Here is a 26,709-nt window from a genome sequence, read left to right as displayed (position 1 = left end):
TAGCACAGTGCATCACCTCCTCAAAAGAGAATGTGTGATAGAAATGTTCTAAAATTGGACTGTGGATGTACAACTCTATAAAATATACCAAGCGGAACACTTAAAATAGGTCAATAGGCATACAAACCAGGCCCCAATAAAGCTGCCACTTTTTTGGACATACTGCTTCAACAGTAAGCTCATTTAACGAAAGGTCAAAGAACCGTCTCTGGTGGAAACATGGAAACACAACAAATGGGTTATAAACTTTTCAGAATTCCTCCAACTTTAATTGTGGTGGGTAAAATCAGGCAGCCACTGAGGATAAAACAGTCCCTGGGAGCAATCACAATTTTTTTCTTTTGGTGCAGCAGACATGATACTAGTTATTTTTATTAGCACAGCTAGTCACAAGTTGCCAAACTGTTTCATTCCTCTATTGTCTCTTTTTTGCCAGTCTCTTGCCCTTCAAAGAGAGGATACCTGGCTTCCACATCAGTCCAGGTGATGCTGCCATTGGCCAGATCGCGGACCACGCTGGGCAATTCAGAGACCTGGGGAAGAGAAAGAGAAAGCCAAGCATCAATCAACTTTACATTTGGGAAAGAGGAATTTCCCTTAGTTTAGGAAACCTGATCTATATTACAGAGCACAAACAATGTCCCGTTAGAAACAGCTTCCTTAATTGATTATGCTCATTCCTTCCCAGGCTTAGGGTCTCACTCTTTTTGTTGCTGTTTTCCTTTGAGACAGGGTCTCCCTAAGTAGACCAGGCTGGCCTCGAACTGGCAGAAACCCACCAGCCTCTCCCTCCTGGGTGAGGGGATTTAAAGGTGTGCCCCACCACACCCAGCCTAGGTTCTTGAAAATCCAAAGACTACCCAGCATCTCAGCATAATTCAATTCTGCCACAAAGCCTTTCCTAACTATCTTCATTTCTGTTACTTTTACTTCATGCCTGTTTAATTCTTGTGTTCCACCAAGTACATGAAGGGAGGCAGAAAGCCAGCTGTGTGGATGTGTGACAGCCACCAGCAGTGGTTCTTAAAGTTAAGGCGTGCCTGCCATCATCTACCCTCCCCTCTCCAACCCCAGCTAATGAGTTAGCAGGTTTGGGGTGGTGATTCTGCAGACCTAACAAATTCCTAGGCAATGCTGATGCTGAGGATGGTCTGGGGCTTGCACTCTTGAGAACTGCAGCCACTGGGAATGTTAGTCGAAAGGAGGCAGGACTGGTACACAGAGTCAAACCAGAAACCCATGGATTGCAAAGGAGAAGCTGAACTCCTTTGGAAAAAAGCAGTTTGTACTTCTGTTTTTCCTATTACAACTTGGCATCAAGCTGAGTACTAATAGGTACTCTAAATTAATAAATTAGCCAGGCAGTTGTCAATTCAAGTGGCCCTTCTGTCCTTTCCTGTACCATCCTCCCCACCTCCACTGTGCTTGTCCCATCCCATTATTCCCTTCTCTTTATATAAAACTACTGAAATATTATTCTGTTTCCAATGGAGTAACACAAAAAGTTTATACACATATATATACATGTTTCTATAGAAATACAATGATAAAAATGTCTAAGCTCCAAAAGCTTGCCAACAAAACTATGGCAACAGCCTCTTGGGATGCCATTTCTCTTGCCCAATAATCAAGCAGCCATAAAAGCACACTGATGGAGAATAAGCCCAGAGCAATCCAAATAGCTATGTAATATTAGAGATGTGCTAATGGAAATTTTCATAATTAAACCAAACAGATTTGGGAATCTGGGCTTCGTCTGATACAAATCCATCATTAAAATTACAAAGAAAAAATAATCAGGAATATAAATACACCAAATTCAATTCAGGTCACTAGGAAGTACTCATAAGACTAAAACCATCAAGAGAAGGTCAGTCACCTCTGCCCTTATCTGCCGCATGGAGTCTCGGTCCCTCAAAGTTGCAGTGTGGGGGGTCTTGTTCACTGTATCGAAGTCAATGGTGATGCCGAAAGCCACGCCAATCTCATCAGTCCTGGCATAGCGCCTTCCAATGGACCCAGAGGAATCATCTACTTTATGAGACACTCCATTCCTGGTCAGAGCTTCAGCTATCCAAAACAAAGCCAGTTAAAAGTGAAACACTGCAACAGTACTCAATGCTACTGAGTGCAGACTTACAGGCTCAGGAAACTTACCAACGAGCCTGAGACAAGAGAGTGGTAAGTTTCAGTTGCAAGAATGCTTACTAAGTCCTTGCTGGAGCCCAAGTCAGCACTCCTACCTACAGCTGCAGTGGACAAGCAGCAGACAGGAGCCAGTCAGTCCACCTCCGCTTGCATAGCCCTGAGCTGCTCATGGCTTCTTCCCTTTTCCCAACACAGAAGTAAGGGGGCCAGAACTCCTGGGATCCCTTTCAGAGCTTGGACTCAGTGGCTATAGATCCACCAGGGTGCTACATTCCATCCTGCATCCTTGGGCAAAGAGAGCACCAAGGTCAGTATGAGAAGCCAAGGATCCTTAAAGCTGACTCTTGGCTCCCGACTCATCCAATGTAAGATATCCTCTGTTATAAGAAGAGCAGGACTTAATCACTCACATTTATTCTTATTCGCTCTATGCTCTTATTGAAACAAATGATACCCTCCCTAAAACTGGGTCTGTTTGATAATGTTCCCATGGAGATTACTCAATTGGATTTGCTTACATAATTCCTTGACAAATGGCATGAATTCTTGGTTTTGGCTCAGTGGAAGGACGGAACATTTGAATGGAGCAACCACAGCAGGGAAACTGAAGAACTAGATAGTTTAAAAAGAAAAGAGCACATTAGCTTATAAATCATTGTTAATGTCCCAAAGCACAAGAGATTAACACTCAGTGGATAACTAAGATCATTTCACTACAGAAATGCCAGATCATGGGGTACAACAGGCAGCATAACCAGAGAGGCCACAGAGAGTAAGAATCAAGCCTTCCGGCTCCAGCTCTGAACTGGTCTAGTCTACAGCCATACGACATACAGCCAGGCCTGATCTCGTCTGAATCTGGCCCACGGTGGTTTTCTCTCTCTGAACCTATCTCTATGCCCATAAGAATGAGGTTCTACTGCCTACTCTACTGAATTTAGGGATTTGTTATCAAAAAAAAAAAAAAAAATTAGCTGGGCGTGGTGGCACACGCCTTTAATCCCAGCACTGGGAGGCAGAGGCAGGCAGATCTCTGAGTTCAAGACCAGCCTGGTCTACATAGTGAGTTCCAGGACAGCTGAGGCTACAGAGAGACCCTGTCTCAAAAAGACAAAAAAAAAAAAAAATTGATTTGAGCACATCCTGCTATTGTATATGCATATGTACTGTACATGTACAATGGCCATTTCTTTGGACCTACATAAAAGAAAGCCTTACTTCTTTCTGGAGACCACCTCAAGAACCTCCTGCAAAACTACATAACACATGGCAGTGCCAAGACCTAAACCCATCAGTTCTTTAAAGATGACTCCATAGACTGCAGCAACCAAGCACAACCAAACATTTTAATTAGTTCACACAGTGAAACAGTACAAAAGAAATCAAAACAGAAGATGTTCTGTTGGCCTATCCACAATAGTTCAGCCTTCCCACACTGCTTCTGAATGAGGTTTTGAGTAACTTGAAATCAAAGACAGCAGATGTTCTGTGGAAGGCAAGCCAGCTGGCCATTTCGGGTTAGAAACAAGAGCTGAAGGCAGTTTTAAATAATGTATGTACAAAAGGTTCACTTGAAGGCAAGATCATGAAACTTGAAGTGAATCTGTCCTACAAAAATACTGAACAGGAAGTTCCAGCTCAGTTCCCACTCAAAGCTTAACGACCATTTAATGGCAGGCAACGACGAATAGCCTGCTATAAAGGAACCCATACTTCAGCAACATGGATGCCTACACCACAGGGTCTTCAGAATTCTACCCCTTCCAGTTTGTGAACAATTCCATCTCACTTGAGAAAGAAGTAGGGACTTGCCTTTATAGAAAAATATTTTAGAAATTTCACTAGAAATGCTTTTTAAAACCAAATTTATAGGCAAATGGATTAAACAAGTAGGTGCTAATAATTTAGAAACATTTTTGGCTTCCCGCCACCTAATCAAATTTCTCTTCATGAAGGGACTCTATGTAATTCATAATGGTGTGACTCATTTATTCTTAGCTTTTATGAAATGTCTATTAAAGCTCTAGTTTTATCAATATTGTTCAATTCAAAGAAACAGCTAAGGGAATTTTTTTCTTAAAAACTAAAAACTTTGCTATTAGAAAAATAAGCAGGAAAAACATGAAGCAAACTTGACATCTGAAAAGCACCTTCAGTTATGCATCATCACCAGTCCTCAAAGTGGACTAAAAACCTTTGCTTGTGTAACTACGCCTGGCCCAGGTCCTTACTATCTGCTGAATGAAGGAACAGCTGCTCCCTCATGTCAGGAAATGAAGATGCGACTTCAGGGCAGAAATTAAAAGGGCGATTTTAGCAGCTACATAGTACAACACTCTGTTAGACTTTTGAAAGCACTGGTGCCAAGAACTCTCACCAGCTCATTCTTCAAGGCTAACTGCCTTGCAATGAACCAGAGTGGATAGCCACCTTTAGACACATGCTCAACTACGGAGTGGTCAAGCACATGAAACTGCTTCTTTCAACTGATATGATACATACAGAACCTCTACTTTCTATTCTGATTGGTTGTTCCTGGAAATCTCTGCTAGAAGCTAAAGAGGAGGGGACAAAGGGGAAGACTGACAGGATGAGAAGACAGAGTGGAAGGCATGGAGCCATGACTCAAGGAAATCAAAGCCCAAACTTAAAGGAACTGATGAGGATCTTTTATAAACCTCTATTTCCATAACGCTTAGCTCCAGGAAAGCTTTACCCTAGATGTTGCCCAATCTAAGATCTGTGATGTGAACACAAAGAAATTATGTGGGGGTTGCATTAAAAAAAAAAAAAAAAATCAAACCCAAACCACAGAGATGCCTGGACCTCAGACCTAAACTATCAGTTTTGCTGGACTAGAACCTGGGAGTTTAAATTTTTTACCTTAAAAGTATGCCAGGCAGATTGAGAAAGCTCCTAAATGTTTGAGCATATACATACAATTTGGTCTTCTGGCCAAATTCTCATCCTTCCAAACTTTGTAAAATCAAGAGCCTAGACAGGAAGTACCACTTCATGCAGTGATGCAACACAGTTCCTCAAATATGCTGTCTCAGTAGAGAACAAGGCAATTAAAACAATGGCTTCTAGAGTAACCTGCACAGGTGAAGGGCTCACATACAAAGGAGCTTTGCCTTGTGCACACTGGTAAATAACATCTAAGTAGTCACTTTAGTTTTATTATTAATGTCTTCATGTCTTCCCTAAGTCCTATTTTCTCACACTCTAAGAGGATAGCACATTGTACAGACAGCTCACCGTTCTCTGTTCATCTCCTTCTCGGACATGGAATGTGTGTTCAAAAACAGTATACATGATCCTGCCCAGGCCAAAGGAGGGCTCAATCACACTCGGGACAACTTCTTCCACTGCAGAAGAAATACAAATTCAGTAACAGTCCCTCAAATACCATACAGTGCATTTCAGATCCTTTCTAAACAGTTCTTGGCACTAAAAATATCTATATTCTAGGTAGAGTTTGATCTCTGTACAGCAAGACAAGAATCAGATTATTTAAAATTATTTGCTAGTAAGAAATACAGAACCTTTGAAAAGAGTCAAATGAATTTTCACCCAACTTGGAAGACTTTGTTCAAATAGTATAAACTTGAGTTACACAGCCCTGCTCATTGATAGGCTACAAACAACAGTAGTTATACTCTTCACTGCCATCCACACTGCTTTCCAGAAGCTATGGGACCTTGAGCTTTCATTAAGACTTAGTAAGATTTAAAAATCAACTGCCAAAACCCAGGCCAGACTTAAAATCCCAGCTACTCAGAAGGCTGAGACAGGATTGAGTTCAAGGACTGCTTGGGCTACAGTGAGTTCAAAGCCAGCCTGGACAACTTAGGACCCTTCTCAAAACAAGAAGCAAAAAAGAGGGTTGAGGAAAGAACTTTTTCAGAGCTGTGTATTCGAGGCTCTGGGTTCAAGTCTGTTCAGGGGCCAACATTCCATCAAGTATAGTCTACCAGGACCCTACAGCTCTTTCCACAGGCCAGACACAGGAAATGTATTCATAACTTACTACATGGAAAGGAAGCACCAAGTATATGATCCCAGGTTTGAGAACTTGGAGAATTTATGCTTTATGGATAATGAAATACCTAGGACCAACAACTCATGGTTCTACAGAGAGGCTGTTTCTTTTGTCTGTAATAAAGGAGTCATTACCACATGCTTGCAAAGAAAGGTGCTTTCCCCTCAAGTAAAATTTGCTGATCATTATAGTTTCTCCTTCATGCATCCTATCAGAAGACACATCATGCTGGCACGAGGACTGCTTGCCAGGGACCACAGCACCACAAGTGTAATAAATCCCAGTAACAGAGCAACCCAGTATCTACTACTAGGAGCTTTGTTTTAGACAGATAATCATCAGCAACCTCCATGTATGCTCCAAAATGCACTATCCAATTCACAGAATTTGTTCTCAAAAAAAAAAAAAAAAAAAAGTCAGCATCTCTACAAAGAACATGAATTTTGTGTCTTTAAAAGGATTTTTTCCTGAAGTGACAAAGTTTTCAATCAAAGATATTCTTTCTATGCACCTCAGGCAACAGGAATACAAAAGCATTATTTATAAACCACTTTTCAATATGCCTTTTTCTAAAATTTATTTTGTGTATGACTGTTTTGCCTGCATGTATATAAATGCACCACATGTATGCAGCTCCCATGGAGGCCAGACGAGAGTGCTGATCACCAGGAACTGGAGTTAGGACAGCTGCAAACCACCATGTGAGTGCTGGGAACTATCTCGGGTTTTATCTGGTCCCAACCACTGAGCCATCTCTCTGGCACTCCTCATCCCTCTTTTAAGGTTGTATTTTCTCTTCAAAACTTATGTAAAATGATTATGTCACAAAACTTTTTAAAAAAAGAACAGGAATAATGACTTTTTGTTTCTTTACTGTTTTTTTTTTTTTTTTTTTTTAATTTGTTATAAATTTACCATGTAGTGTTTTCTGGAATCTCTTCACGCTGACCATGTCTTTTGTTAACTGAAATGTTTTCCCTTCAGTTTCAATAGTGAATTCCCTAAAAACAAACAAGAAAGACAAAACACATTATCTGTTAGTGAAAACATGCAGTCCTGAGCCTTAAAAACCTTTTCCCAGATACTAACTTGTTTTTGTGTTTGAAGTGCTAACAAACTTTGTCAATCCTCCAGATGACAAGTCAAATTCAAATCATTTCATGAGAACCACCAAACTGAGAATTACCCTAACAATGGCACCAAACAGCATTCTGCAGAGGACCTAAAAAATGACTAGTTTTATTAAATTTCACAAGTGACATAAGGCAAATTCTTCTGATCTTGATGTCAAGATTACATCAAAACAACTTTTCAAAATACTCAGTTTTAGAATAATCAGATTTGTCAGAAACAGCTCTGCAGGTAAAATGATCACTGTTTCCTATATTGTCTCAACAAATATAAAATGAACTAGCTTGTCATCTCATCAAAACAATGAAGGCAACTTACACATTATAAAGGTGAGTTTTAACAAAGTTTTCTGGTTGTTTGCTGTCAATATGAAACATTCCCCTGCTGGCTACCAAATGTTCACGGCCCAAGATCAGCTGGAGCTCACCACTGCACCCACAGACCCCGACACTTTAGCTTACTTCCATTAGGAAGAGCAGTTTGGTTTCTCTAGCCTCACAGCAGCTCAGGACTAAGAAAGAGAGCCCTCATGTGGCTGCAGAGAAGGTACTTGGTACAACCACATTTTGTAGGTTTCTTCCAGTCACAATCTCATGCCTCATCTGAATAGTTTTCATTGACTTCCTGTTTCTACTACTGGGTTTGAAGTTTGTGAGTGCACATAAAAGTTCCACCACATACAGTGTCATACATTTTCTCTATGAACACAGTCTATGTGTAAAGTAGATAACACGTATAAAATAGTTGTAATTAGGAAGGAGAACTTACTATTTGATATTAAATACAGCAATTTGTTGTATCTGCAGATATCGATATGTAACTAGTGATCTATGTCCTTTATTTGATATGACTTCAGCATAAAGCTATTTCTCAAAGACTAAAAATGTATTAACATTTTCCTGCTGAAATGGCTAATTATCTTTAACATGCAAATATTCATGACAGTTGTCGACAAACGGGTATACATATACAACCACCATGGCCTCCAGTTCCCCTCCTCCAACTCCGCATTCCCAGTCACTATTAAATCTGCCTTCTATTACAATTAACTAGATTGCCTTTTCTAAGCTTTTGGGTAAAGCGTCTTTCCTTTAGCTTAAATACTGTGATAGGACTGGAGGTAACATTTTTGGTGTTTTGGGGTGTGTTTTTTTATATATTTATTATTATTTTTATGTGTATGCATGTATTGCCTGCATGTAGGTAAGTGCACCCGTGTCGTGCAATGCCTGTGGAGGACAGAAGAAGCTGTCTGATCCCCTGGAACTGGAATTACGGATAGTTTTTAGCTGCCATGTGGGTGCTGGGATTCAAAACCTGGGTCTTCTGCAAGAACAACCAGTGTTCTTAACCACTGAGCCATCTCTCCAGCCCATGTGTGTGTGTGTTTTAAACAACCCTTTGAAAATGTAAAAACCATTCTTAGCTGGAGGTCTATATATTAAAAAAAAAAAAAAGGATGACAGGTATTTAAAATACATTTTAAGAAATGTACTCTGATTATTAGAAGGAGTGCTCTACAAATGGTAAATTACATTGATTAACAGTATTTGTGTCTTCTAATTCCTACAGATTTTATCTGCTTCCTCTTCCATTATTGCCCGAGTTGTAGATACCTCCAACAGTAATCATAGAACTCTAGTCTTTCTTTCAGTTTTTTGGTTTGCCTTGTGTGTTTTCAGTTGCAGAAATATTTAGGACTGATAATAACCTCTTAGTCAACCAACTTCATCATTATGAAATGTCCTGTTTTGACTTTCTAATTTCTCTTGTTCTAAAGTTTATCTGATATTAATATTATTATTAATATTTCTGAGACAGGGTCTTACTTATATAGCCCTGGCTGGCCTGGAACTCACTAAGTAGACCAGGCTGGCCTCAGACTCACAGAGATTCGCTTGCCTCTGTCTCCTGAAAGCTAGGATTAAAGGCATGCACCACCATGACCAGCGCCAAAAGTATTTTTGATCTTTTTCCTTTTTTGTCTTTTTGAAGCAGGGTCTCCCTGTAGCCCCAGCTGTACTGGAACTCACTATGTAGACTAGGCTGGCCTTGAACTCAGAGATCCTCCTGCCTCTGCCTCCCAAGTGCGGTAACTACAGGCGTGCGCCACCATGCCCAGCTTATTTTTGATCTTTTTACTTTTGAATCTATTTATGTATTACTACTGCAGTAAGTTTGGTATAGATAGCATTTAATCAAGCATGGATTTTTTTTTAAAATCAGATTATTGATGGCAATTAATTCCAGTGCTTAAACCATGATATTTAATGTTAACTACGGATATTTTTTAGTTCAAACCTACCATCTGACTAGCTATTTTCTATCTGTTCCAGTTATTCCTCCTTCATATTCCTTTTATCCCGAGTTTTAACGTTTTGATTGTTAGCCTTAGCCTTTAACAGCTGCGCTATCCTTCCAGCCTTATCCTGAGTTTTAAAAAACACTGTATTTTTCCTATAACCCTGGTATATCTGCTATGCCTCTAGTTTTTATGTTTTCTCTATAGGGAACTGCTTTAGAGTTTACTACATGCATTTTTTTCAACTCATCATAGTCTACTTTCAAATATTATACCAGTTAGTCTATTACGTGTTCTCAGTTATTTGCTCTCACTCTCTGCACTACTGATACACGTTTTGCTTCATGTATGAATTGTCTAATGGATCGATTTTGCTTCCAACAGTTCATTATCTTTCTGCATGTGAACCCATGTGAGTGAAGACCAGAGGCTGTCCCTGGGATATCGTCCTTGGGCTCCTGAGATCTGCACCCCAGTGCTGGGGTTAAGGTGCACGGCACTGAGCCAGCTTATGGGGCTGCTAAGGATTCATACTCAGACCCTCATGCTTGGATGGTGAGCCCTTTACCCATGAGCCATCTCCCCATCCCCAGTTCATTATCTTCTAAAGAATTTATGAGAAGCGTCATTTACATTCACCACACTTCTCATTTTTAAAGCTCTGGAGTAATTCGCGGAGGCCTAAACTCCACAGTTTACAAAGACACTTCTGCTGGTTTCGGGTGCTTGTACTTCTGTCTTCAGATACTTTAACAGCTACTATGTAATGAGCCCTTTTCTTCCCCACTGGTTGTTTTAAGAGTTTTCTCTTATTCTTGATTTTTAGCTATTTTATTTTTATGTGATTTTCTTTGTCTTTATTCTGCTTGAGGTTATGTTCTTGAATCTACAGACTTCTAAGTTTTTTTTAAAAAATATTTTATTATTTTAATTTTATGTGTATGTGTGTATTGCCTGCGTATAGGTAAGTGCACCTGTGCCATGCAATGCCCGCAGAGGACAGAAGAGGCTGTCGGATCCCCTGGAACTGGAGTTCTGGACAGCTGTTAGCTGCCATGTGGGTGCTGGGATTCGGACCCGGGTCTTCTGCAAGAACAGTCAGTGTTCTTAACTGCTGAGCCATCTCTCCAGCCAAGACTTCTAGTTTTAATCAAAGTTGGAACTGTGTGAGCTGCTCTATTGTCAGCTCTGTTTGTTACATACGACTGTCACAAGTGTTCATCTGCCTGGTGCTGCTCAGGGCATTCCCTTTCTTACTCTGATGTTTTGTTCGACAGCTTCTAATGCTGCATCCTTAGAATCCAGTGATCTAGACAGTAACTCCTGGGGCTCTATTTCATTTTTGTATGTATGCACTACCACTTCTCACTATAGCTTATGTTCTTTATGTCTTTTTTTTAAAAAAGGCTTTTAAAAGAATTTATTATTTGTGTGCGTGTTTGTATGTGTATGAATGTGTACCCCATGTGTGTGGATGCTTACAGAGTCCAGAAGAGGGCATCAGATTCCTTGGAGCTAGAGTTACAGATGGCTGTATGCAGTTAGGACCAAGTGGGTCTGGAAACTGAACTTGGGTCCTCTAGAAGAGCAGGAAACACTCAACCAGCAAGAAACCTCTTCAGGCCCTCCTTTATATTCTTAAAAACAAGAATCACATTTGAAACTATCTTTATATATTTATTAATCATGGGTTTTTCTTTCAATTAGTTTTCCTGAGTCACATGACACTGCTTTTTTACAGATGTGCAGTAATTTTTTATTACTTAGGTTCTACATTGTTTGGTGATGGATTTTATTATATTCCTTTAAAGCCTCCTCTATCACTTTTTATATTTTATGTCTATACTGACTACAGGAAACCCCATACCTCCAAAAGAGGAGCAATGAAAGGAGAGAAAATTTCTAATTCTTTCTTAGGCACTAGGTTAAGTCTCCTCTAAGAGCATTACCAGCAAAGAAAGAACTTGTTCCTGGTTTTTCTTTTGTGGTGCTGAGGATCAAACCCAGGGCCTGTGCATCAAGAAAATAGATCTTTACCGTCTGTTTGAAATATATCTCTAGGGGGCTGGAGAGATGGCTCAGTGGTAAAGAGCACTGGCTGCTCTTGCAGAGGACCTGGGTTTGATTCCCAGCACCCACATGGCAGCTAACAAATGTCCAAAACTCCAGTTCCAGGGGATCTGATGCCCTCTTCTGACCTCTGCAGGCACTGCATGACATGGGTGCACTTACATGCGGGTAATCCACTCATACATTAAAACAAAATAACAGGGGCTAGAGTGATGGCTCAGTGGTTAAGAGCACTGACTGTTCTTGCAGAAGACCAGGTTTGAATGGTAGTTAACAACTGTCCATAACCCCAGTTCGAGGGATCCGATGCCCTCTTCTGTCTTCTGTGGGTACTGCAGAACACGGGTGCACTTACATGCAGGCAATACATGAAAACACATACAGTAAAAATAATAATTAAAATATATTTAAAAATAAAAATAACAAATGTATTTCTAGGTTATGATGTCAAAAGTCCAGCAAAGATAGTTACTTAAATGCAGCTAAGACAAGCACTTACCTGCAGAACATTTCTAAAAATAACAGCTTTTACCCTAGCTTTCAGAACTGGGCAGTAGATGCACCTGACTGGAGCCCAGGAACAAGAGCACCTTTGGCCTTACCCTTTTTCACTCAGCAGCTTCTCCACTTCTGTAATGTAGTATTCGTCACAGGTGCTAAGGTACTCCATCACCAGCTTGGCATCTTTCTTATACGCCTTGCCAACTGCTCCCTTATTAGGTTCAAACTGAATGACATTCACTGTTTTGTATGAAGTAGTCAAGGAATCAATCGCAACACAACAGTGCCTTAGTATTTTGGAAAACAACCTTGAAAACACTCAGTTATTAAGTTAAAACCACCATCAGTCCTGCCAGCATCCCAGATCCTGTTTATTCCTGCTTTATGTACAAAATGAAATAGGTACACACAACATTATGACAAATCTTACCTAAGCAAACAGGGACTAGGGAGAAGGCTCAGTTGGTAAAGTGCTTGAGGATCTGATTTCAGATCCCCAGCACCCACTAGAGGAAGACACTTGATGTGGACCACTGGCCTCCACTTGTGCACAGATGAACACATACACAGTCCACACACAGAGAAAGGATAAATACATACCATCAAAAAAACTTTTCAGGTTATAGTGTGATAAAAGGTGCAGTATATAACCAGCAGTAACTCAAACCATAGTATACAAACTTTTGGTAATGACCTATTCATTTTTAAAATGTTCAAAACAATCAGATCTGCTTCTTGAGCCGGTGAGACAGCTCAACAGGTAAAAAGTGCGCTTGATGCCAAGGCTGATGTACTCACATGGTGAACGGACAGAACCAACTCCTTAAAGCTGTCCTCTGATCTCACAAATGCGATGTGACACACACACACACACACACACACACACACACACACACACACATATGTCATTTACAAAATCTGGTTTTTGTCAGTGGCCAACCCTCAGAAATTAGCTTACATCTCAGTGCCAGGTAAAGAAAAACTACTTTGCTAATTTACAGTGTGGGTGAGCTAAATTATCTTAAAATGGCATCCAGGTTTTAGCAAAGTAAGTGTTCATCAAGTATCCTTTAGGGGTACACAGGTAGTAGTGTAAAGAAATGCATTTCAGAAAGTTAAGAAAATTTAACAAACACCCTGAAAGACATTCCGGGCATATTTCTAAATGTATGTCTTTATTATTTTAATTTTATGTGTATGAGTGCCTTGCCTGCACGTATATAAGTGCACCCCATCATGCAGTGCCCACAAATGACAGAAGAGAGCATCAGATACCCTGGAACTGTAGTTACAAATGGTTGTTAGCCACCAAGGGGGTGCAGGGGTTCAAACCCCAGTGCTCTTAACCACTGAGCCCTCTCTCCAGCCCTAAATATGTACCTTTAAAGGTTAAACACTGCAAGCATACAGTAGGTCCTAAGTATAAGACCAGGAAAAGAGCAATGAGGAAGGAAACCAACCAACAGGTTTCAACAAGCAGGGGCAGGATTCAAACCTCTCCAATCATGTACAGAACAAGGTGCAAAGTTGGACTCATGTCTTTAGCCTTAAGTTTCGAGCAACCAGAAAGGATATAGGTTCTTTTAGAGGTTTCTCAGCTACAAGTGGAACTTTGGTGGCTTGTGCATGACAGGAGAGGTCGTAACAGGAACGATCGGCACATCCAACAATCTCAATCCAGCCCTAAGAAGACAGAACCAATAAACCCACTTACTGCTTACACTGGCCTGTTCATGAAGCATACAGACTATAACTAACCCTTTCAGATATTCAGGGGCAATTCCAATCAAGTCTTATAAATTATTAAAATGAGAATAGTTTTATACAGAGGCAATTAACATGTCTATAAAATATAATCCACACTGTACACAATGTAGCCGTCCATATCTTCCAGACTAATTTACAATGTCATATTTCAACTGTGCAGTACACTAATACTCTGCAAGTCAATTATGGAATTAGACTTAGCCTACACAAAGCTTATAGACTTAGCTCAAATTTGTAACCAAGACTCAAAACAAATGTGGCAGAAATTCCTACTTCCTCGAGGAAGTGCCTCCAGTTCTCACACCTTGCTATTAGATGACTTACTGACACATAACACTTAATTGAACAAAAGAAAACCCATAAATGTAGGTAATGGTTGGATCACAGAATAAAATTCAATAGCAATATTATCATCGCATTGGTGCTAGATTCTGGTTTTTAATAATATGATAATGCAAAAAAAAAATTCTTCTCAAATAGCATACAACAAACTGCTTGTGTCTCCCCTAAATTCCTGTACTGACATCCTTACTTTTGATGAAATGGTTATCAGGAGGCAGAACCATTAGGAAGTTATTATTAGGTCAGGAAGGTAGTAATCAACGGTATTAGTGCTCTTTGTCAGAAAACTCAGCAGAGAGAGTTCCTGCCCTCTTTCCATCAGGTGAGGATGAAAGAAGATGCCAACTGTCAGCCCAGTGAAGAGGTCTACCAAAACCAGCATGGGCTGGTCTCCCCTGTTCTTGAACTTCTACCTTCTAGAACTGTTACAATATCTGTTGTACTCTGTTATAGCAGCACAAACTAAGGCACATCCTTAAGGATATATTATGTATCAGGGCTGAAAAGATGGCTCAGTGGTTAAGAGCGGCTCTTGCAGAGGACCCGAGTTCGGTTCCCAACATCCATAGCTCACAACCATCAATAACTCCAGTTCCAGGGATCTCATGTCCTCTTACGGCCTCTGCAGGTACTGCACATACACAGTGCACTTACATGCAAGCAAAACACTCATACACATTATAAAACTCATAAGCTTAGAAATCTGAAAACTAACAAAGTGCTGAAAACCAAGAATAAAGTCTGAAAACATGTAATACAATATGACATTCACTGTGTAACATATCAATGAGCATTATTTATGTTCTTAAACACATAGCTTGTTTTGTTATCATTTACTAATGTGTCATTATCATACTTATAAATTAAAGGTTAAAATTATAAAATACAGCTGGGAATGTAACTGAGATACAGGTTACCCTCTCAGAAAAAGAAGGAAAAGAGGAAAATGGGGTTAACAGTGACTTTTTTTCATCTATCTTACCTAATCTATCTATATCTATTTTTTATCTACCTACAGAGAGAAGCACGCAAAAAGAAAACCTCAAAGTCTTTAAAGGTGAGGGCAAAGCAGCGGGCACATGCCTGTAACCTCAGCATTTAGGAGGCTACTGCAGGAGGATCACACGTTCCAGGCAAGGCTGGGTTCCATAGCAAGTTCTAGGCTAGGTCTAGGGTACATAGTGAGATTCTATCTCAACAAAGCAAAACAAAACCAGTCTTTACAGTCCTCCCCTCTTTGTGACTCCAAAGCTTTGCTTTTATGTAGTCCTGACTTCTAAGACCACAGCAGAAAACTCCTGGTTGCCTGGAGGACCTTATGTTTGGATCCACCTCCTCACAGGACACTCCAAGGTCAGCAGGCAGGAGGCAGGGCAGCATAAACACGGAAGACTTGGGCCCGGGGTCAAGACGATCTGGTTCCTAGGCCACCTCCACTACTTCCTAACCTGGGACCCAGGAGAATTTCTTGATGTATCAGTCCTTCAGTTTCCTCAGAAAGAGCATTGATGAACAGATCATCTTAAGGATTATGTAAGATACAAGTAAAGCACTCACAGGGGAACATGCTTGTCACTACTACAAATGCAGAATAAACACATGAAATCAGAGATCAGTAGGCTAGGCTCAGAATCTCAACAGACAGCTAGTTTTGGAATTTGATCTGTTCTCAAATTAAGCCAATAGAGAACTGGGGTAAAAAAGAGAAAAGCAGACAAATTCTTCTACAAAAGAAAAAAAAAATTATTGGTTTAACATGAATAAGAAACTTTCAGAAAATTCAGCAAGTATAAAGAAATGAATACCTAAACTCTTAATTACTATCATGCTGGTACATGTTGGGGAGTGGTTTCCTCTTCTAGTTCAAACATTCTTTCCTGTAGAAAGGGGGGAGACTGAGGCTCATGACATTCACCAGAATTCAGAAAGCCTAAGAAGCACATGAACTCTTAAGACTCAAGAGGCCCTGACTCAGGGGACCTAGGCTGTACCATTACTGAGGAAAAGAGATTCCTCTGGCCTAGCCTGCCAAGTGCAAAAGGAACCTGCAGTTCTCCTGATTGCTACCCATGGTGGAATGGAGCCTCCTGGTGATGATGCTGCCCAAGCTTACCCAACCACCTGAAAGTAACTCAATAAATTCATTAGTTCAACAAGCTGGACTTGAAAGGAACTATCTCTGGTTTGTTGTACCTGTCTGGGATGGATAAGCATTTCTGTATGCCTCCCCAGGAAAGGTACAAGCTTGCTAAGAAAATAAAGTGAAAGAAAAGCTGAACAAATTATATTAATTCTTTCCTGATTCCACAAAGGAAGAAAAGAATATATTAAAAGCAGTATCAATATAGCAACTGCACACCTGTAATCCCAACACTTAACAAGTGAAGACATAAGGATTAGGAATTCAAGGCCAGCCTCAGCTAAATAGTTTGAGTCCAGCCTAGCATACATAAGACTCTACCCCTGCATAAACAAAACAAAACAAATCCAGCTCCTATAGAGATATGCATATTATCACATACTTACGCATATTTGTCATACGTAGAAAAATCATCAGATGGGCATGATGGTGCATGGCTTTAATCCAGCATGCAGGAGGATCTCTGTGAGTTCAAGGCCAGCCTGGTCTACACAGTTAGTGTCAGGCCAGCTGGGCCTACAGGGAGACCCTTTCTCAAAAAGATAAAAAAAAGAAGAAAGAAAAGAAAAACCATGTAGAAAATGGGCATGGTGGCACATGCCTATGGCCCAGGACTGGGAGGGGATGATCAAGAGGATCACTGTGAGTTCCAGGCCAACCTGGGCTATACGGAGAAGTCCTGTCTCAAAATACAAACAAAACCAAAATCATCTAGAAAAGTTCAGCATGCCCAGATTTACAATACTGAATGGTGTTTACATATCTAAACAGTTGCAAAAAAAAAAAAGAAATGCAAAATAATGGAGACCCACAAACCAAAATATAGTTACTACTTGGCCTTTTTTAAAAATGGCTTATTTTTATGTGTATGTTTGTGTGTGCATTTGCCACGTGTGTGGGTGCCTGAGGAAGCCAAAATAAGGTACTAGATTTCCTGGAGCTAGAGGTAAAAGCAGTTATGAACCACCCAACGTAGGTACTGGGAACCAAAGTCAGGTCCTTTTCAAGATCAGCAAATACTCTTAACCACCTAACCATCTTTCCTACTTGGCCTTTTATAAAAATGTCTGCTAGGGAGAGGAAGGCAATTAGAAATTTCATTTTCTAATTAATATTCTTATAACAGTCTTTGCCTTTCTGTCTTATAAAAAGAAGGCACTACCTTTTTGAGTATGATGGCTTTTTATTTTTAATTAGAAAATAAAGAGAAAGACGCTGCAACACTTTTAAGGCAGCTGTGGCAAGTCCTGCTTGTAACCCAGCACTCAGGAGGCTGAGATAAGAGGTTCGAGGGTTTAAGGCCAGCCCGAGCAACATAGAAGGGTCTGTGGCTTTTTCTTTTGTTTTTAAATCCATAAAAAAAAAAAAAATCAGTGACCCCATGCTAACCCTGCACTACAGTAGTTGCTCTCTGTATGGGTGAAGAGGCATCAAAAATGCACGCTGGGATTAGTGGGGAGGTGACCTAGAACTCTCTGAGTTTCCTTTTTTAACCCTTGACAGTGTTTGTTGGGATCCTTGTCAGGAGGCCACGCCATCTCAGCTCCACCAAGGAGCATTACAGAAACACTGTTCACCCAGCAACAGACACATCTGTGCCACCCTTCTCTGTGGAAAGCAGCTACCTAGGTTTCCCAAACCTTCTCTCGGACACAGAGCAGCCCCTCTTTACAAGGAGACAGAAGTCAACCTTTTCTGGCTTATTCAAGAAAACATCTCTCCTCTGTGATCACTCTGGCATGAAGAATGTGCCGGAGCTGTGAAAACCTCGCTGCATTCTACTTACATAGGACGTTTTGGACTCAGCATCCCAACAGTCACAGGCGTAATGGGCCATCTCGTTCTCCATGTGCTGTCGGAAGCGGAGTTTATCAGGAGACACTCCAACCTTCACGAGGTAGAGGTAGATGCGGCCAATGAAATAGCCCAACACTGAGTTGTTAATCACACCCTAAGCAAGGGAAAAAACATGCGTGAACACCTCTGAAGGCTAAAGCACTATCTGCTACTGAGTCATTTATAGTTTACTAAAAAATTAAACAAGGTAAACTTTTTCCTGCTTTCAGAACAATTTCAAATACCCACAATGTGATCTTGGTTTCTTTCTTTCTTTTATTTTTTTGGTCTTTTTGAGACAGGGTCTCCCTGTAGCCCCAGCTGTCCTAGAGCTGTAGACCAGGCTGGCCTTCAACTCACAGAGATCCGCCTGCCTCTGCCTCCCAAGTGCTGGGATTAAAGGCGTACACCATCACGCTGGGCGATCTTGGTTTCTTTTTAAAGGAGTTAATGTCAAGTTAACAAGTTAAAATCAAATTATTCAAAATATAGTCAATGTATCTATCCAACAACTCAACTAGTTCAGCACATCAGCCTCCTAACACATATTTCCTAAATCTAGTCACAAATGACTGTAATTTATATTCACAAAGTAATGGGACATGTGGAGAAGATTCTAATGTAGTCCTACTCACTGCAATTCATCAGCTCCACATGTACATGTCATTTTACAAATCTAGTCCTAAAAGGCACTTGGAAATCATCTAGTCCCACCTCCAACCACTGCAAGGTGGTTCTCTGCAACCTCTCCATGAATACTCTCAGGCCCAGGAAGCTCAGCAGCTAATGAGGAGGTTTTCACTCACTTATTTCTCCAAGCAGTGTGTAAAGAAATTTGGTTCTACAGAAGGCATTACCCTTTTCTGTGGGCAATACAGAAGGACTTAGAACCAGAGGGCTTGCTTTCCTTGAGCAAATTCTGTCTCCTCCAAAGTTGTTAAAGTTGGATCAGTGATGTAGCGTTAAAACTAAGCATTTTGTAATGTTAGCACCATGGCCCAGAACTGGGAGTCTCAGAGGATTTTTCTCCTAAAATAATAATACTGTACAATAAATTCTATATAAAAACAAACAGTGGGGCTGGAGATGGGTCAGTAGTTAGGCGCAATGGCTGCTCTTGCAGAGGTCCCAGGTTTGATTCTCGGCACCCTCATAGCACCCAAAAACCATTTGTTCCAGTTCCAGGAACAAATGGGGATCTGATGCTGCCTTCTGACCTCTGCAAGCACTGCACAACACGGGTACACTTACACACATGCAGGTAATGCACTCATACACACAATACTTTTTTAAAAAACAAATACTAAATGGGGACTAGGGATATAGCTTAGTGCTAGAGCACTTGTTAAGTGTATACAAGGCCCTGGGTTTGATCACTAGCACCACAAAACCCAAAACTGTAATAGGGGCTGAGAATGTAGTTCAGTGTGCTGGCCAAACATGTGCAAGGCTCTGAATTTGACCTCCAACATTGCCACATAAGCAAAATCCACATAAGTAAAATAAAATTACCACTGCAGTAAAATATTTTGTTACCTAGCACACAAAGAATTTGCTAAGTGCTGTCACCCCCAATCAGACATTATCTAAGTTCCCTCCAGAACCTTACCTGCTCAACAGCATCTCCTAGACGCATTTTCCGAGCAGACTGTCCGCTGACCTGGGCTTTTGCTGAATACAAATTAAGGTGGAGGTCTGCTACACTCTGGAACTTGGGGTGGTCTTTCTCGTTGGGGTCTACAAAGTGCTCAATTTCTGCCATTGTGAATTCCCTGAAAGAGAAAAACATATGAGAGATAAAATCTGTATGCTTAACTATAAGACTTATCAATAAGGCTCCTATTTCCAACTACTAAATTCTCTATGGATGGAGGGTCCAAACTATAGGGATCTCTTATCAGTAAATAGAACACTGGTTTTTTAAGGGAATGACTCAAAGGCTCCTAGATTAGGTTTGTGCAGGTGTTTGCTATCTTTAGACCATTAATAACTGGCCTGGGGCATAGCACAGTGTAGGGGCATGCTTAGCATGTTCAAGACCTTGGGTTTAATCCATCATACCACAGTAATAATAGAAATAACAACAATTTTAACAACAAACTTCTTAAATATTAATTCCTTCCATGTAGCCACATCCAAGAGTACAACTGAAAATAATTTTTAGAAGCAGATTAAATAGCTTTTAAAATTAGAAAAGCATAAGTAAATGCAGACACAGAGAAGAGATGCTAAAGTCACATTCAAATCAATTGGTTCTGCGTCAATCATTAGCTTCTTCATTATAAATATATGCTGAAGGAGGCCACAGGCATTTACTTTTCAAAGAATAAGGAATTAAAAGTGAAGCGGAATGGTTCTTCAGATTTTAAAACAGTTTGATTTCTGCTTTGCAGATCCAAACAAGTAAATGGCTGGAAATGGTGCCATACAGATGGTCTCTTTAGAGCCAGAGCTTCTAAATACAGCATCATTCAAGGTAGAGGACACCGGGCTTGTTCAGGAACTGAACAACCCAGCATCAAGCTCACCACATAATGATGACGTAAATATGCACATACTAATGGTTTTCCAAAGAGATTTCTCTGAATGGCAATTTAGTAGCTATTACAGGGGGAGGGAGAGTGCTTCAATTTTATGAGTCAAAAATCTTTAAAAAGAAGACACTGGCATACTCTCAATTATCTCAGATGTTTTAGAAGCAATGTAAAATTGCTCAAGTTGGTCCTAAAATATATGACACGCATTGCAATGAGCTCTAATTTTTGGATTTTGTTAATGGCTTCTTTTATTTGTTCCTCCAGCACCTATGTGTTAACCACCTTCCAACAACTGTTAAGCATGTCTGTGGCACAAAACAAGAGAGAGATGAGTGCACTGCTGCATACTCAAGTAGCTTTTACCTGGGCTGACAGGAAGTGAACATCTACAGTGCAGGACAGACAAACGAAGGGCCCTGCCCAGAAATGGTGATGCCAAAGTCTTTCCATCTCTTCTGTTGGAAGTTTCTCACAGCAGCTATTATTAATAATGCACTATATAGCTGAAACTTGAGAGATACTAAAGTGTTCTTACCACCAGAATAAAAATGTAAAACAATGTGAAATGATAGATGTTAATTAGCTTGATTATGGTAATCATTTCACAATGCATATGTCAATATGCATCTTGAAAACAATTTCCATAGTTACAGTAAGAAGAGAAGAGAGATAATGAAGGGGCCAATGTCCTGGAGTGACATAGGCTATTTTTATATAGAAAGATGGTATCAGGAAGCAAGTACATAGCAATCATAACAAGTGTCTAGAGAAGGCAGACTACACAGTGCCAGTGTGCTTCTCACACACTGGGCCTGCCAGGCACGGCAGCTCATCTGACAGGGAATACGCAGACAGGATTAGCTTGCTAGCTGCCCTTTGTCATAATGTCCCTTAAATGCCCAGAGGTGGCACCCAGGACACACCCCCTAGTAGTGCTGTCTGCCCTGGCCACCTCATAGCCACTTTATAACCATCACCCTACCTCCACCCTGCAATTAGCACACATCTTCATTGCTAAAACACCTTGGTTTAGACATCAGTATGTCTGAATCCTCAAAACTGATGATGAGCAAGGAAAAGTTAATTTTGGAACAGGCAGGAACCATAACATACTTCCCACACACCTTCTTTTCCCTTCTAATTTGCTTTCATCACTCATAACTGCCAGCCTCCCCAGAGATTACATTTGTAGATTATAAATGTAAAGCATGCTTTATTTTATTTATTTTTATGGTGTGTGTGTGTGTGTGTGTGTGTGTGCCTGACTGTACGTGCACCACATACATACAGTGGTCCTTGGAGGCCAGAAGAGGGAATTAGATCCCCTAGAACTGGAGCTATAGGTGGTTTTGAGCTGCCTGATTGTGAGTGCTGGGAACCAAACCTGGGTCCTCTGCAAGAGCAGCAAGTGCTCTTAATTGCTGAGCCACCCCTCCAGCCCCAAGCAACCTTTTTGTTTTTTTCTCTTTTGTTTTAGTTTGGTTCATTTTATTGAAATAGGACCTCATTGTGTAGCCTTAGCTGGCCTGGAATTCACTATGTAGACCAGAGGCTGGCCTCACAGAGCTCCACCTGCTTCTGCCTCCTGAGTGCTGGGACTAAAGGCATGCACCATCACACCCAGCTCCAAGCATGCTTTCTGAAGAAGGCAAAAATAAACCCATAATTAGGCTTAAAGTCTAAGTGTATTAGTTAAATGCATTTTCATCCCCAATTCAGTGTCAACAGCAGTACCTGACTCGGATCAGTCCAGACCGAGGGGAGATCTCATTTCTAAAGGAATTTCCAATCTGGGCAGCAGCAAAAGGCAACTTTCCTTGGTTGAATTCCAAAAGTCGTTTGAAATTCAGAAAAATCCCCTGTGCAGTTTCTGGTCTCAAATAGCTATAAATTTAAATAAATCTGTCTGTTACAAAGAAGGAAATTATGGTTTCCAAAAAACAGACAATCCAATTACAAACAAAATATCAACTATACCACATTTACCACAAAGCATGTACAGGTCTTAAAATCAAGTTTTAAAAGAGACTGTTCTCAACACACCATGGGAGACTGGATTAAGCAAGAGGGATGGCCGCTACACTGCCAGCTGTGCTGCTGCTCCTACTCCAGGTCCCTTCTCTGACTGCCCTCAGGTCTCTGCCAGCCTCCTGAGCAATCAATCATCTACATGGAGGCAGACTGAATTCAGTTCCTTCTGAGAATAAGACCTGTGCCTAAGCAGATTTTTAATTCACTTTAAGTTAGCATTGGTCATGGGTTTCATGATGGCATTCTCATACCCATATGTCATCTTCTTTTCCTAGTTTGTCCAGCTGCCTCCTCCATCCTCTCCCTACTTCTGCTGTTCCCTCCCAGGACCGGTCAGTGCCTCTTCTGCCTCCCTGTCACAGGTATTCCACTCTTTTTTCCTTTCATTTCTCCTTGCCTTTGCTTTCCACAAGAGCATCTCCTCCCCTCTCATGGCTAAAAGCACTTCTTTCAACACATGGACTAAGATATAACTGCAGGACCAAAAAGAAGTTTGTCTAGACTAAAATTCACATTAGAACCCACTTATTTATCATTAACCAAGTCAGGTCATTTTCAAGGTTTCTTCTACTATTTTATTTCTGGCAGTTTATCAGTATTACAGCCATCACCCTCTCCTCAATTTCAGAGAAAATATTCTGCATGAAACATTCACTAAGAAAGTGTTCCCAGTTGCCTACTTCAAAATACTAAAACCAATGGCTATCGTCTTTGTCAAGGTTATGATCTTGGTAGCTTAACCAGGCCCCAGTGGATGGACCCACACTGAAGGACACGAGAACACAATTATACTCTACAGGCCTTATTATGTATATAAGAGTACAATAAATTGGGTGGGGTGCAGTAATGGAGGTGCAGATAGGGGAGAGGATCTATTTTTAATTTTTTATTATTTTTTTAAAAAATATTTTATTTATTATTTTTATTTTATATGTACACGTGTATTGCCTGCATGTAGGTAAGTACACCGTGTCATGCAATGCCCACGGAGACAGAAGAGGCTGTCGGATCCCCTGGAACTGGAGTTACGGACAGTTGTTAGCTGCGATGTGGGTGCTGGGATTTGAACCTGGGTCTTTTGCAAGAACAGCCAGTGTTCTTAACCGCTGAGCCATCTCTCCAGCCCCGGGGAGAGGATATAATACCACCATAATATATGAAAATCACAAAAAATCAACTATAAATTATAAAAACTACTAAAACAATTTGAAAACCAAGAAAAACATTACCCGCTTTGCACTCTAACAGACTGTTCATTTTTGTGGTCCCTTCAGTGTTTCATTCAAATGTAAGTGCAGCTACAATTTATATGATATCTGTAAGTAGTATGCACGAGACTGTTACTTCCTGCACTTATTTTATACTTTTCTACTTGTTATATATTATTTATTTTTTATTTTATGCATAGGAGTGTATTGCCTGTATGTGTGTAAATGCACCCTTGTCATGCAATGCCCTTGGAGGTCAGATGAGGGCATAGGATCTCCTAGAACTAGAGTTATAGACAGTTATTACCTGCCATGTGGGTGCTGGGAATCAAACTTGGGTCTTCTGCAAGAGCAGTCAGTGCTCTTAACCACCGAGACATCTCTCTAGCCCTTACTTTCTTACTTTTTGAATAACTGTAAATGCTCTTATATTAACAGCAGCAGAGTGTTATACTAAAAGGATATACTTCATTATTAGCTTTACCACTCTCAGATTAATAGACAAATAAGTTATTTCTACTTTTAAAGACTTTATTTTACATATATGCTTTCCCTGTGTGTATTTAAGTGTATTACCTGTATGCAATGCCTGTGTATGCCAGAAGAGGGCACCGTATCACCTCAAACTGGAGTTAGAGACAGTTGTTAGATGCTGTGTGGGTGCTGGGAACCAAAGCTGGGTCCTCTGCAAGAGCAGCCAGTGCTCTTAACCACTGAGCCATCTCTCTAGCCCCTATTTCTACTTTTAACTAACACACTTTGTCTAAGTGTGCTTCCTTTTCTTTCGTATTATTTTCCTTGAAGGGTTGGCAAGATGGCTTAGTGAGTAAGAGCACTTGTTACCACACCCATGGGCCTGAGTTCAATCTTTAGATCCCACATGGTGAGATGTAGAGAACTGGCTCCCACAAGTTGTCCTCTGACCCCACACAAGTGCCTTGGCATGTGTACCCCCACCCCCATAAGTAAATGTAAAATAAAAAAAAAAATCTAAATTAAAAGAACTATTTCCTTAATTACCAGAAACAGAATAGCTGGGTTAAGAAGTCTGTCCCATCAACTTGAGAGATCACCCTGTATCACTTCCCACAAAATATACCAAACCAACCTGGTGTCTTATAAAAAAAAAAGTAGCATATTTTGTCACAATTACTTTTTATTATACTTTGATTTCTACTTCACCAGGTATGGCCACCTTCTAGCAATAGCCCACCATCTTACCCTACAATGTAAGAAATGTATGAAAATGCCACAATGAAACCTACGACTTTTATAACAAATAAACAAGACACAACTGCAGGCCAGGAGATTCATGTTACGTTATTAATCCCAGCACTTGGGAGGCAGAGGGAAGCAGATCTCTGAGTTCAAGGTCAGTCTGGTTTACATAGCTAGTTCCAGGCCAAGTGGAGCTACAGGGAGACCTTGTAGCAAAAAACCAAAAAACAACCAACCAACCAACCAACCAACCAACCAACCAACACTGATGATATGCAAAGGAAAAATGGCTGAACTACGTCAACAGTGAAAAGGGCACACAGAGCCAGCCTCAACTCTGTGTCACACTGTATAATGCTCAGCTTTGCTTCTGTAAAAACTGCATCTTTCAAATCAATAGGCCACATTTTATAATACGACAGGCCACTACTAGACACATGCCTGTTTAAAGTGAAATCGATTTTTCAGTTCTACTCCTCAGAATCACTGGCTCCATGTGATGTTATCTTGGCAGCCCCGTCTGACTGTGGTTTCCAATGGAAGCAGTGCATGGGTCCAGGAGCATGTAACTCCAGTGAGGAAAGCTCTGCTGGACACAATCACTTCTGAAGTGTATTTCTACACACAATGACATGAAAAAACCCTCTCCCTTCTGCCCTATGCAGTTAGAGCTGGAAGGTATGGCACCATGGACTTCTGTATTTATTTAATAACAAGTGAACATATACAAAAACCTCACTGAGCATGCACTTGTATTTGAAAGTGCAGTATTTCTCCCTCAATGTGCTGAGTCTTACCTTTTGTCACAGGCAACTTTAATAATTCTGCTAAACACAAAAACAATAAGCAATACATACCCAGGCATGTTTCCTCCAGGCCCAATGAAGGTCTTGAACATTAAGTTAAAAGGTACTGGAGGGGACAGATCATTTCCAGTAGTAGGGGATTTTACATTATAGTTCACAAAAAGATCCCCAAGTTCTTGCTGTCCATAGTTATCAAGCTAAATAAAGGATGCATAAAGGAAGCAATTAGTACAAAACTGTAGAACAAGCACAGATAAAGTTTCATACATACTGCATCTTGCCTCTGCTCCAACCCACACCTAGTATAAGGACATCACATCTAAGGTACCCTCAGGAGGGTCACAAACATGGATGGCCCATTTACAACCAAAAGACAGAACACCTTTCTGGGTCTGACCTGAAACTTGCACATCCACCATTTTTAATGAAAAGCAAAGCAAAATATCTCTTATTCAATTATAATTACAGGTTGGCAGGAAGATGCTCAGCTCCTTAAAGGGAACAGCTATGTCCTACTCACCTCTGTGTTTTCCAGTGTCCTGAAAGTCTACATGATCTAAGTCAAATAAGACTAGGACATTTTATTTTAAAGATGGGAAACAACCCAAACACCCATTTGTTGGACCTGGT

The 26,709-nt window shown here is 40.5% G+C and overlaps 1 protein-coding gene across 1 annotated transcript in view; it reads right to left on the bottom strand.

The window, feature by feature from the left end:
- Positions 1–239: 239 nt before the first annotated feature.
- The window catches only part of Gars (glycyl-tRNA synthetase), a 61,959-nt gene continuing 35,489 nt past the window's right edge, over positions 240–26,709 (bottom strand). The window contains exons 7-17 of the mRNA XM_008827517.3: positions 26,131–26,276; positions 22,551–22,700; positions 19,889–20,051; positions 18,230–18,394; positions 13,770–13,877; positions 12,296–12,441; positions 7,106–7,191; positions 5,407–5,516; positions 2,667–2,760; positions 1,880–2,070; positions 240–533 (exon numbers count right to left, since the gene is read on the bottom strand). Coding sequence (XP_008825739.1) covers positions 408–533; positions 1,880–2,070; positions 2,667–2,760; positions 5,407–5,516; positions 7,106–7,191; positions 12,296–12,441; positions 13,770–13,877; positions 18,230–18,394; positions 19,889–20,051; positions 22,551–22,700; positions 26,131–26,276 — 1,485 coding nt within the window. The 3' untranslated portion in view covers positions 240–407. The remainder of the gene's footprint in view (positions 534–1,879; positions 2,071–2,666; positions 2,761–5,406; positions 5,517–7,105; positions 7,192–12,295; positions 12,442–13,769; positions 13,878–18,229; positions 18,395–19,888; positions 20,052–22,550; positions 22,701–26,130; positions 26,277–26,709) is intronic.

Source organism: Nannospalax galili, unplaced genomic scaffold (genome assembly GCF_000622305.1).
Source record: "Nannospalax galili isolate Female #2095 unplaced genomic scaffold, S.galili_v1.0 scaffold132, whole genome shotgun sequence".
Classification (NCBI taxonomy): Eukaryota; Metazoa; Chordata; class Mammalia; order Rodentia; family Spalacidae; genus Nannospalax; species Nannospalax galili.
This window is presented reverse-complemented; position numbering and strand designations above follow the sequence as displayed.